Raw genomic sequence first — 14,223 nt, forward strand, 5'->3', positions numbered from 1 at the left:
CCCCTTTGCTATTGGTGATAATCGTGGGGCAAACCTCTTGTTGTTCTACTTCCTTAAGCATGAATACCTAGCCGTCAATTGAAACCCAGAGTGCAGTCCTGCATGGCTTGTCATCAAGTGGGCACTTTTTTCTCTCCCTTTGTTTGTTGCTCCTCCTTTACTACATCGGGGCCTTTTAGCTTTAATGAAGATTTTTTGGGTCTTTTTTCCTTGTGGTCCCACTTTGAGTTCTCCTTTTGCCTTGAAATGCCCCCTTTTTAATCTACCTTGGAACACAAAGGTGATTTGTGCTTATGGGTCTTTTCTGTATCGTCTAAGATAATGTACTTTTATTTTGTCTCTTACATTCTAGTTATTGACCTAGTTTTCAGTTCTTGGATTTTAATGACCAATTATCAGTCGAAGCACGTGAAATTCACAAACATGCATGATAACCAATAATAATCATCATCACACTAATTAACATTTATGAAGAGTGATGGTAGTTTCATGAATCACAATGTTATGATGATGTTTACACTAGAAGTTCATGACCATTTTTCAGAACATAACAGCTAGCATGTTGTAATTTGCATTCAAATGAATAGAAAGCTGATAATACTGGATGGAAGCCATTATACGTCAAAGCAAAGTATTGATTTCTGGATGTTTCTGTCAGAGTTATTCCCACCTGAAGATCCAGAGTAGCCGCTACATATATAAACCCAGTGGAATTAGCAAGGGCATAACCCTAGTTGGGTATATTAAGGGAGGTGGCCTGAGCTAATTGGGACGGTTTACAGTGTCATGTATTCCATTTATATCAATTCCTTGCATCTTGCACAAATCGCAGGAAATCATGCGCTTCACTGCTGCTAAGTGGCACTGAACCTGTGTGGATCATTGATATTATGTGAAGGCAAAGATTTCAGCTACTAATCCATCAAGAGGTTGCATGATGAATTTTACTAAAATCTTATGATAGATGATTTCAGCACACGCAAAGGACTTTCTGAAGTTTTTTTGAAAACAACCTACATCATCTCCACATTGTTATCCTGCCGAGACATGCTTGTGTACATGTCATGTTACATCTGTTATACACAAACAAATGTGAGACCATATTATTCCATCCCCTGACAGTATCAGGTACATTTTAGCTAGCAACATGGTGAGTTTTATAAGGCCATATTCTCAGGACTAGGGAAAGGACAATATTTGTATAGGAGTGTGATCTGTTTTCACTGATGTTTAAAGATCTGTTGTTAAGTATTCACAAAGCAGTTGGTCTTCAATCTTGCTTCCAGGTCTTGCGGGAGTTCAAACGTCCTGCTGATGTTACAGAAAAAGAAATAGATGCTGCAGGAGATGGTATGGATCATATTAGTATATCTTTAAGAAATATTTTGAATTGAACTATGTGGAGCCATCATATTATGTTGCCTGATTAGGTGATGTCTTGGTGATCTTGGATTTGCGAGCTGATGAATCACTGTATGAGTCTGGAATTGCTCGTGAGGTAATTGGTGAATTTTTTTTGGAAAGCATCTATTAGTTATCTTGTAATTTGATTTATTTTTATTCTATGACCAGCTGCAAAACAACCTTCTTGTTCACATAATAGAATTCTTTTGGTTTTGTTGTCTTTTATTCCTACTGAACAAGCTTCTCCGCATAAGGATTGCAAATTCTAGATGAGCATATATGCCAAAATTGTGTTATTACTCATACATGGTGAGCTATCTTTAAATATATATAACAATTGACAAGAAATAGTAGTTAAAATATAAACATCCAGCTTTAATCAAACCTCAGAACTTGTTATTTTTCCTAGTCACCACTTTGCTGTTGGCTTAGATTCCGCTTGCCTCCTTTATAAGTCTATCTCCTCGCAAACAGGAGAAATTACTTCTTCTGAATTATTGAAGTGTTGATCCTTCATGGTTTAATTGCATCTTTTTTCGCTAGGAGACAATATTCGGCAGTAATCTTGGTTTCTTGTCATCATATGAAAAACTGAGATGCTCAATAACTGATATCTAATTTTGAGTCAGCTTCTAATTCCTAACTAATACTACATTTTGTACAAAACATCTCTGTAGGCATACATGATTTTGAGTCTTGAATCTCTTAAGACCTATTGTCTACACTCTAGAATGTGTTAGAATGTGTTAACAGTTAAGGCTGCGTTTGGCAAAGGGTTAGTGGAGGAGTTAAAAGGGGTTTAACCCTTCACTAACCCACCAAACGCCTATTTATGGATGAAGGATTTGTTAATTCTTTATAAGCGGTTAACATCACTTCATCTGTAGTTTCGACAGGGTTACAATTCTGCAGGGGAGACCATTTACATTTAACCTGCCTCCCTGTGAAGGGTAGTGGGTGTAATTTTAATTTTTAATATTTCAATGTTCACATAGTTAACTAGCTTGTTTAATATTTCAATAGGTTATCCATAGCAACAAGATGTTTTAAATTTATCTACCGTTACCGTATTAAAACATCTATAGCAACTAACAGTACTGTTAAATTGCATCCTTTTGTAAAAGAAGATACAAGAAAAGATAAATAGTGAAATTTGCTATCGACTATACCTTATTTAAGAAATTCATATAAATCTTAATTATCTGTGATTTGTACAATGTAAATTTTATTATTTATTTATTTATTTATGATAATTCTCATTTTAATGAAAAATTAAATTCCTTTTAAATTTTTGTTAGATCATTTTACCTCTTTATCATTTAATTTCATACCGAAGTGATAAATTAATTTTACAATAAGAATTGCTATTGTTTTATCCCTATTTAAACCAGTGTTTTAAATGTCGGCCGACATGTCCGACATGTCGGATTTAGGGCCAATCGACATGATATGGAGTTTTTCAATGCGTATTACGTTTTCAGGGTCATGTCGGATATATCGGGGGACATGTTTGGCGGATATATCGGGTGATATGTCGGTTATGTCGGCCGGTTTTTCAGTCTGAAAAATTAGCTGTTTTTTTGTTATGAGGGGTGGAAATGAACCAAATAATTAACAAATAGTTCGATAGTTCGAGTAACTATTCGGTCATATTCAATTCGGTAATTCATTTACCACTAAGCAAATATTTTTTAGTATTCGACTTTACTAACAAATAGAATTTAACTAGATGTAATCGATTCGTTTGTCTATCAAATATTCATTTAAAGTTTGATCACTTATTATTTGCATTATTGCACATGTGATGTCATATTTTTAACCCACTTATAATTTCTACTCAATTTTTATGTACTGATTTTAAGACTTAAATAAACTTAAATCTGTTTTCTAACAAAAATTTTGATTGAAATATATATACATCTTATATTATAAAGGAATAAGTTTTACTTATGAATTTGAATAACAACAACAATAACAACCAAGCATTTATTCTAAATATTTGGGGTTGACTACATGAATCATATTTTTTCATTCTGTTCTGTTGCGGGTTATTTCCTCCGTTACTTTAGTCTTAATTATATACTTCTTATTCTTAATTTTTTCTGACCAAGTCATTCTAGATCGACCTCTAGATCTAGTCCCGTTAACTCTTATATTATCATTTTTTCTAATCGGTGCACTAAGGGGTCTCCTTTGTACGTGACCAAACCATTTTAATCTATTCTCTCTCATTTTATCTTCAATAAGCGCAACCTTTAATTTATTACGGAAGCATTCAATTCTTATCATATCTTTTAATGTATACCCACAAGACCATCACAACATTTTTATTTTTGCTACACTCATTTTTTGAACATGTTATTTTTTAATTGCCTAACATTCTGACCTATTAGGTATAGTTGGTCTTATAACTGTCTTATAGAATTTTTTCTTTAGGCTGCGTTTGGGAACTTTGATTTGGATTTGGGAAGTTGATTTAAAATCAAGGGATTTTAAATTTAGGATTTGAAATCCATGATTTAAGAAATCTTTTATTTGGATATCTTTATTAAATGAAAGGATTTGAAATCTGTGATTTCAAAATCTAGTGTTTGGGTATTTTATTATACATGAATTTGAATTTAAAATTGATGAAAATTTATTCTCTTAACACATCTTGTTTATATCAAATGCAATGGAGATGTGTAAAATAATAACAAAAAAACACAAATTTAGGTAATTTTGGCGATGATAGGTACATTTGCTAAGTTTTCAAATTCATTGCCCACCATAACTTGCAAGAGTTTCAACAGAATAAAAATAAAGAAAAATCTACAAACATATCAAGTATCTTACAAAAAACATCTAAATAATACATTACCATTGCATATTTCATAGATATCCAGGCTGGAAAACACTTGAGACTTGCTTCATATTTCATACATATTTAAAGTGAGAATAAGTTGATATCAGAGCAAATAAGTAACAATTCCATTATCTTCTCAAATGCATTTACAACTGACAATTACATAGTCAATTTGGTCTTTGATATACCAAGAGAAATGTTAATAAGAAAAAATACAAAGAGTTGCAAACTGAATAGCATGTGAGAAGAGAAGTATTCTTGATGTAAAGAAATTACAACTGAGAATTCAGAAGTGCTTGTATGATAAACCCTATCCGCAACAACAAAAGAGTAATTCATATGCCATCACGATATGAGCCCAAAACCTTCAAAGAAAATGAGCAGATCAATAAATTTTTTTAATCAAGCTAACAAGCTAACAAATTAAACAAAAATGTCGGATAAGTGAGACTGAATAAGATAAGCATAAAAGCATATGGAGACCTGTGAGAGTATTGGTTAGGGAAATCAATAAACTAGATGATACACAAACTAATAACAAACATGAGAACTACATTTGCGCACACTTTACAACTCAGCCTAATATCATACATGAGACTTAGTCACTCAAATCTATCTAGCATCATACATGAACCAAAGGAAGAGCATAAACTGAAGGAAATGCAAGCCCCCCAAAATTAAACAGTCAAAGCATGTACTTCGGATCTCAAAACTCAACACATTCAGACATACGTTCAGATACTCGAATTAAACAGTCAAAGCATGTACGCTGAAACATAGAGGCTGAGAAAGCTATATTGGTATAGACATCCTCTAGGAAAGAGAACAATTTGAGGCTAAGAGTAAGATTTAAGAAAATGGCTGGCATTAATTTTAGTTAGCGATTACAGGGAATATAACTTGAGGGAGTATAACTTGAGGGAGTATAAAATGACCATGTTGTGTTTTGTGAAAGCAGTTTCGATCTTTAAGATATAACTTCTTAAATTTCCTGCGCAATGTTAACTATAATAATTGTAATGAGGCAACTTTGATAGAGGGTAATCAGTAATAAGTTTAAATTATTGCCTTTCACATCCTTCACTTAAATTTTCCCCAGGAAAATTACAGCTAAAGGATGTAATAAGTGTAAACAAGTATGAGGTCATCTATGATGAAGGTTGTCGATTTAGACAGTAATAAACAAGTATTATTTGTTGACATTGTTGTAACTGATAAAAATTTTAGTACGATTGGGTTTAGGCTCATGTAACAGTTTACAATTTCACTGAAACAATAGCAATAAGATCAAATTTCAACAATAGCACGCAAGCATAATACAGAGTTCAATTTTTGGCCGAGGGAGAAAAGGAAATGAAAGGTCTGTCTCCTTACCTTTTGTGGTGTATCGTCACTGTTCTCACTCTTCTCCTTCTTTCCTCCAAAGAAAGGTCTGTCTCCTTACCTTTTGTGGTGTATCGTCACTGTTCTCACTCTTCTCCTTCTTTCCTCCAAATAAACTAAATACTTGAAGAGGCTTCCTCTGTATCGTCACTGTTCTCACTCTTCTCCTTCTTTCCTCCAAATAAACTAAATACTTGAAGAGGCTTCCTCGTATGAGCTCTTTTGTTATATGTCCATAATGAAGATGGTGTGACTTTCAGTTAACCCGAAAGAATATCAAACACAATAATGTATGTGCAGAGAATAGCTAAAAAATTTTAAGTCACAAATTGATCATTTCCATAACCAACGACCAATAGATTTACCTATCGATCACAACGTAACATAAAAATTATATACTTTTCTGTGTTATTTCAGAGAAGTTGATACCAGAATAGTGCTCTAATTGTTAGCCAAATGTAAGTTAGATACTTAGAGAATATCCAACTAAATGAAATCCAAATGAATCATGCACGGAACAAGCAAGATGCATGTACTTTGAATTATGGAAGCATGGAGAGATTGCATGTTCACATGCTCATATGCGCAAGATACAGAACTTACCTATACATATCCATGAGAAAAGGAATACAAGCATAGGTCATTAAGTGTAAAAATAAATGGGAATGACAATGTAAATCCATTAAAATAAATTCAAATTGTTCAAGGATGAGATAATACTCCCTGAAGGTCAAGTTCATAAGCAACGAAACAAGAATGCCAGGGTAGACTAAGAAATATCTTGGTTCAAAAGGCATTTTTTGCCTCAAAGAATGGGCAACTCTTTGTCACAGAATATCAATATTTAGCTAAAATGTTGAATGGCTTGCATTTTGCAGACAAGACAATTGACTCTTTTAAAAACAAGACCCAACTTTAAAAAATAAAATAGAACAAAAAATAAACTACAGATATCGTAACCTTCCAAATCTTATGGTTCAAAGTATCCATGACACGTCACTAGCTTCCATTATCCAAATAGGGGGAAAACCTACTAGTTCGACTTCGATCTTTATTTGGGTATAAATTGACCTAAACAAGTAGTATTCAGCCAATCATAACAGCAAAAAACAACAAGCTATAATGTCAACAAATAACTTTCAAGCTGCATATATAATTCGGCAAGAAATAACTATTAACTAAAACCATTTCTAATCTACAAATTTCATAGATTTTTAGTGCTTAGAGCCTGAATGTTGAAGGGTTATGTAATTCTCTAAAAAATTCATGCCTTGATCGAACAAAACAAGGCAAAATGTCATTTTTATTACGAATTTTGCATCTGCGTAGAAGAAAATAATCAAAGAAACAGGAAAAAGTGAAATCCGAAGGCAAAAGCCCTAGTTCGAAGTAAAGGGGTTTACTTACAAGATCAGATCTAAAGTTCCGACTGTAGGGGGAGAGGCGGGGGGTGGGGGGTGGAGAGAGACTTTACCTGTGAGCGAAACCACAGAGAGAGAGGATCGAGACTTGAAACCAGAGAGAGGCAGGGGGAGAGGGGGAGAGCGGGGGTAGGGGGAGAGAGAGATCGAAACCAGAGAGAGAGGGGATCGTGACTTGAAAAGAAAGAGAGGATCGGGTCGGGATTTGATAAATAACAAAGGCTGGGGTGGGATTTGAAATAACTTGTTTTGGGCTTTCAAATTCCTCTTTGTTAAATCAATTGATTCAAAATCTAGGCCTAAATCAGAACCTAATCTAGATATTTGGATTTAAAATACCCTGGATTTTAAATCCAGACCCAAATTCAAGTTCACAAACACACCCTTAGTTTCATTGATATTGTACGATCACATAAGACTCCCGAAGCACTCCTCCATTTTAACCATCCTGATTTGATTCAATGCACAACATCATCTTATATCTCACCATCTTGTCTAATGATAGATCCTAAATAGAGAAAATGATTAGTTTTAGGTATTTCTTGGCCATCAATATGTACCATAGGCTTTCTTTCCTATTTTTATTAAAAATGCATTCTATATATTCTGTTTTTGTTCTACTAATTTTAAAACTTTTAGACTCAAGAGCTTGTCTCTATTTTTCTACTTTAGCAATAATGTCTTTTCTAGTTTCAACTAATACTATATTATCAACAAATAACACACTATGAAATTTTATCCTGAATGTGCTTAGTAAGTTGGTCTATAACTAATGCAAAAAGATAACATACACCATGAATTTGAATACTATTTAAAAATTAAATTCTTTAGCAGAATAAATATACCTTAATATTCATTACGTATTCGTGAATATTCATGAATATTTATCAACTACCAAGTATTCGAGTTCGAATTCGAAAAACTTCATATATGAATATTAATATTCATGAATATTTATCAACTACCAAGTATTCGAGTTCGAATTCGAAAAACTTCATATATGAATATTAGAGTCCGCATTCGAATTCGATAATTTAAGTATTCGAGTTCGAATTCGAAAAACTTCATATATGAATATTAGAGTCCGCATTCGAATTCGATAATTTGAAACAAATATAAATACAAACACCTTAGTATTCGATTCGATTCGATCGTTTACCACCACTGTGTTTATCTAAATAGGTTTAGGTTTAAATTCTTGATTTTCTTAATATTACTTCTAAAGACAGACCGATAAGTTAAGGGAAAGAAAAAAAAAGACCAAAGTAATATCCGTCGCTCATCTTCCGTCTCTCCTTCGACATCTCATCGGTCTCTTCTTCGAGCTATTCCTTCGATATTAATATTGAGCGATCTTCTCTCTTCTTAACCGCTAATATCAGAGTCCTTTTTTCTCACCTTTTTCCTTCAACATCAACCATAAGCATCATAATTTATTTATTTTTTTTATATGTTTAGACAATAGAATTTTTTAAGTCTTTTTATATTTTATTTATGATATTTATATTACACATATGCACACCATCCGATATAGCAATTCGATATTTTTTTCATGTCTCTCGACATATCCCCGATTTTTGTTATCCGACATGAATTTTAGTCGTCCGACATGAACCTGACATCCGACATTTAAAACCTTGATTTAAACTCAAGTTATTATTTTTCTAATTTAAATTGTTTTTTATTAGCCTTTCTGCAATCATTTATTTAACAAATACAGAGATAGTAATATTTTTTATAGTTCAAATGATTGCAAATTCTAATTGAATTTTATCTCAATGCAATAATTTTTTATTAAATCTCTTACTTTTGATACGATTAAAGTTGGTCTTTTAAAAAAGTTTTGAGGGTTTAACCTGCTTAACTCTTCTTTTATTTGCCAAGCACAAAAAGTGAACCCATCAAGTTTAACTATCTGATCCAAATGGAATTAAATTATTTTTAACCCCTCATGTTGAGTTAACTAAGTTAATCATTCTCGTTGACCCTTATATCTTCATCCCTGGCGAAATGGCACCTAACAGTCAAACCATGATTCCATATGATATCTTAAAGGTTTATATTTCCTAACATGCTGATCCTGAACTATGTTAAAAAAACATTTTCAAATAATATGGTTTTTGTGCTCCTCTTATTTAAGGGTCATATTTAGGTCATTATAACCCGGTGCCCTTTCAAACTTACAGTCCAACCTGCACCTCTTAATCTATAAATTATTCAGCGATTAATCCTAAAAATCATCGAAGTAGGCTTCTTTTAGAAGGATTTGGGTTAAATCCTTCCTGTCCAAATTGAGTGATAAACTTTTCAAATTGCAAATCCACTATTTCCTTTGTTGAGCCATAAGCTTTATAGTCATGAAACTAAAAAGAAATGATTTAAACTTTTCTTGCCCCTCTTCTGAATTGTTTGAAAGTACTGTTACAATAGCATATTGATTAAACTTGTCAATGTGAAATATCCCAGTCACTATGTACGGGTTCTGGAATTATATCCACTTACCGATGTTCTCACTCAAATCATCTTAGAGGTTTCTTTGGTGTAGACATCAGATTTTATGTGCGTCCTACATGTTTAATTATAGGCTTTTATTTATTTCAACAAGGTATCCTAGGATGATGTTTCTGGTTCAATCATTTAAAAAAGGATAATTGTTGTCGTATCCCCATGGTTGATGACAGTAAATAGAAGTTAAATGCATTGGCAAGTGGGCATGTAGCAAACTGATACATGCATTGTCTTTCTTACTGTTATTTTATATTTATCTAAGGGAATACCTGTTAATGTTCATGCTTCTTTTCAGACTGTTAATAGTTATTCGTGATTAAGGCCAATCTTCTATTTCAGGTCATCAACAGAATCCAGAAATTGCGCAAGAAAGCTGGCCTGGAACCTACTGATATTGTTGAGGTTTATTATGAACCTTTGAACGATGACAAGCATGTTTTGACGAATATTGTGAAATCACAGGTATAGTTTCTATAGTTTGTGACTGAAATGTAGACAAGTTTTTTCTAACCTTCTGATATTATTTGTTCAGGAGCAATACATCAGGGATGCACTAGGATCTCCTTTGCTTCAGCATACTATGGCTCCTGATTATGCTGTAAGCAATGTGCCAAAACCCCATCTTTTATACTGAAAATGTTTGATATCAGTGGGTTCTTTTTCTCTATATAGAACTTCCTCTAACCTACAAGTTGAAAATACTCCATTTAGGGTTTTAATAGGCAGCATACCTGGGATTCTAGTTAATCTGAAAATGTGAAAGCTGATTAATAAAATTAGATGGGTGTTTGTTTGCTTTGATAGAAGAAAGGAAGCCTTGTCTCCTTGTGCACTCAAGTTTTATTTCTTTGCTTAAGTAATAAGTAATATGTTTATATAGATGTATGCGTAATATGTTTTTATAGATGTATGCGGTGGCCGAGCCAGGAGGGGTTTTCCCCTTTTTATCCTTTAGGTTTGTTGGCTCGTTTTTCCTTTTTTTTGGGGTGGGGTTGGNTTGGGGGGGGGGGGTTGGGGTCATGATACATAAGTGAATCTCATTTATTCTATCGAAAAGAACAAACACTTCAATCTAAAATAAATATCCTTTTTCTATACATATACTAAAGTTAATGGGAGCTCGTGAATAGTATCTCCCATTTCCTTTAGTATATAGTTATTATAATAAGAAAAGTATAGAGGATTTCTTTACCTATAAACCCAAAATTTTATCTTTATTTATTTTTAAGCCCGATCACTTACCAAAATCACTTTTGTTAGACCCTAGAGGGGGGAGGGGGGGGGGGGATTAGGGTCTTATGCTCTAATCTAATCCGATTTTATGCCAATTAAAACTAATTCAAATATTATTCTTACAAGATAGATATACAATATGATATGAGCAAGAATATGCAATATGAACAAAGAGATATATCCTAGCAAAGAGGTATATGATGAAATATATGTAAGGATATATAAACTAACACAAGGATGAAATAAACATAAACAAGATAAGAGTGATAGTGTAAATAAACAATGCAAACACACAATATGATCACGGAGTTCGGACCTTCCGTCCTACGTCTCCGTTCTCCACTCCCGGGGAGAAATCCACTATCACAATCGGGTTTTCTACGCTTACCCGAACAACGTTTACACTTTACACTCGATTTTCTAGCTAACTGAAAACTTTACAACTACACAATTGTAATCACATTCTACACCCTCTAAGTATTGGCCTAGTCCGTGTCCTCCTCCTCAAGTGTTCGGGTGCGACCTCTCCCTAGGTTCGTCAACCGATGCCACTCCTCTTGGATTCAACCCCGTCTCTCACCAACCTCTCCTCTCGGTGTACAAGTGTATTACAAAGTGTATCCTCACAATGAAGCTCACAAATACAAATAATTTGTTTTCTACAATAGATGAGAACACAATGTAGGCTCAATCTCTAAGTTATACTCCCCACAACCCAAATTATATTATGTATGAAATACAATAAGCTTAATGGTTGTGTGTAAAAAAAGAGATACAATAAAACAAACTAAACTCAAATAAATCTAGCTTATGAAAATTAGAATCAAAACAATAAATAGCTAGAATGAGTTTAGGAAAACTTCTCTATAGATCAAGAGTGAGAGTGAGATGAGTTGAATGCCCAAACTTCAATTGATGATCTCATCAAGCTCTTGTGAAATTGTTTTCACAAAATCAAACTCTCAAATGCTTAAAAGCTTTTTAAACAAATTTAAACCAACCATAAACCCTTGCCAAAACTTTTTTAAATTTGTTTAAAATACTCTCATTGTTGTTACTGGTAGAAGGGGGTTTGAGGGGTTTATATAGGAAGAGAAACCAACAGCAGAAACCCCAAACAAAAGATCAGAAACCCCAACGAATCAGAAATCTGATTCTGTACAAAATATGACCGTTGGGCGATCGGCGGTCGACCGCGAAGGTCATCAAAACAGAGAAAACGATCAAAAAATGCTACGGTCGACCGTAGCGGTCGACCGCAGGAGTTCCCGAGAAGACGGTCGACGTCACGGTCGACCGCAAAAGTTCTTGCTGGCTCCTAAGGAAAAAACACAGGCGCGGTCGACCGTGGCGGTTGACCGCAAACAAATATATGAAATAACAGGTTTAGAAGCAGTTTGATGATTTTAAAACCCTATTTAAAAATATCAAATAAATTTTAAAAAATATAAAACTTTGAAAAATGATTGTAGACATGATAATACACATGCTACAAAAACTGATTTTTAGAAAGGACCTCCCAAGTGAAAAATATCATCATTTTGCAAAATAGTCCAGAACATGAAAATGTAAACATATGAGTTTTGACATTTTAGCTTAACCATGTTTTGAAACATTACAAAATGATTATATAGGCTTAATAAAAGATGAATATGATTGTTATTAACTTCATAAACCAAGAAAATAATATTTTCACAAAATTGTATATTTTGCAAACATATTCTGAAACATAATAGAATATGAAACAAATAAAAATGTAAATAAATTTGTTTGTTGTTTCATATCTATGTAGCTAAACCAAAACACAATAATAAATATGAAAAAAATATAATTTCATATTTATAAACATGAAAACTATAAAATCATGTACGTATATATATAACTATATATATACATAGAAACCAAAACTAAAATGTGTGTGTGTATATATGATTGAGCTTAAGGTACTAACACACATAATATAAATTCTAAACTAAATTACCCAAGTTTGATCTTGATCTTCAATAGCTTGACTTGGTAATCTTGTGGATGAAGCTTGAATTTGGATCTTAAACTTGAATTGTATTGCTTCAATCACTATATCCGCCAACCTCCATTTGATATGATCGTTATGGCACAATCCATCCAACTTCCAACTTGTTGTTTGTCTACAATAAATAACAAACAACATTAGAAGTAAATTGTTTGTTAAACATCATCAAAACAAGAAGGCAACAACTTTTACACCATTGCACTCTACCTAAATGGTTAGGTGTACGTTTATTTTCAAATAAAATGCTCAAAATATATTTTTGGCATTTTCATACTAATGTTCCATTATCGCGAACTGTATATAGGTTTTTGCCCCTTATAAACTAAAATTTTTTCCCCAATTTATGTTTAATGCCACAATTCCAAAGAGGGTTTTTTTGGGTTTATGAACCTAGAGCTTTACCTTATTTATTTTTAAATCTATCCGCTTCTGTAATCACTCATAGGCCCAAAGTACTGCCCCACTAGATTAATTTTGAACCCTCTTCAAGTTTCAGCGGTTTCGTATACTGTCTAATTTGTTGTATTTCTCCGTATCATGCAATCTTTTCGTTCTTATGGTTATATTCTGTGTATTTTTAAATTAAGTGCTTAACCCATTACTTCTTTTGCTTTTTTCATAATAATCAACATTGCGAACTGTGTAAAGATTTTTTTAACTAAGGACCCAAAGTTTAATCCCCATTTAATTTTAAAATTACCCACTTTGGAAAACGGTATTGACCTATAAATCCAATGTTCTCATTATTTCTAAACCTACACATCCAAAATCAGCCTTAGACCCATGATACTACACCAAATTAATGTTAAACCCACTTTTTATTGTAGCATTTTGTATGCAGTGTAAGTTTCTATTTTTTGTTATAACATGTTATAATCTTGTTCTAAGCATAGCTGCATAGAACTCGGTTTGTTCTGGTTCACGGAATAGGAAAGGAGTGTGGTACGCCACTTATTTAGAATTTGGGTATGAGGGGGCAGGCTTATATAGTACACTAGGAAATGTGGTACATTTTAGGTTCTGTGTTATATGTGGGATTATGAGTGTCTTAACGTACAATTTTTTGCAAAAGTTAAATTCAAGGATCAATAATGGTAAAAGAATTCTCTAGTTGCGGTTAGTGGACACTTTTTGTTTTTTCTTCTTGTAAATGTTTTGTTCCCCAAAATATTAACTAAATTAGAGTTCTAAATCGGCTCCAAGTTGCTAGTATACCACGTTCCGGGGCAATTGAGTTCCGGGGCAATCGAGTCCTGATCGTGGTTCGCTATAGTGTCGCATGTTCCTCATGTCTATGGTTCTAAGTGTTTATATATACTTGGTATGTTTTTTAATTAAATGCTTAAATTATTAATTTTCTGGTCTTTTTCACTATGTCGTGATTCATGAACGGGAAT

General features: G+C 33.2%; 1 protein-coding gene and 1 long non-coding RNA gene across 2 annotated transcripts in view; one reads left to right on the plus strand and one right to left on the minus strand.

Annotated features, from left to right (window-relative positions):
- Window positions 1-14,223, plus strand: part of LOC109834225 (isoleucine--tRNA ligase, cytoplasmic) — a 41,062-nt gene that overhangs the window by 25,233 nt on the left and 1,606 nt on the right. Inside the window, exons 21-24 of the mRNA XM_020402204.1 lie at window positions 1,287-1,350; window positions 1,431-1,498; window positions 9,901-10,023; window positions 10,094-10,159. Of these exons, the coding sequence (XP_020257793.1) occupies window positions 1,287-1,350; window positions 1,431-1,498; window positions 9,901-10,023; window positions 10,094-10,159 (321 nt within the window). The remainder of the gene's footprint in view (window positions 1-1,286; window positions 1,351-1,430; window positions 1,499-9,900; window positions 10,024-10,093; window positions 10,160-14,223) is intronic.
- LOC109834226 lies at window positions 4,414-5,777 on the minus strand. The gene is made up of 2 exons (XR_002245503.1): window positions 5,694-5,777; window positions 4,414-4,614 (listed from the first exon to the last, which is right to left on the minus strand). It is a non-coding gene; the product is annotated as an uncharacterized LOC109834226 (long non-coding RNA).

This window comes from Asparagus officinalis, chromosome 3 (assembly GCF_001876935.1).
Source record: "Asparagus officinalis chromosome 3, Aspof.V1, whole genome shotgun sequence".
In the NCBI taxonomy this organism is placed as follows: Eukaryota; Viridiplantae; Streptophyta; class Magnoliopsida; order Asparagales; family Asparagaceae; genus Asparagus; species Asparagus officinalis.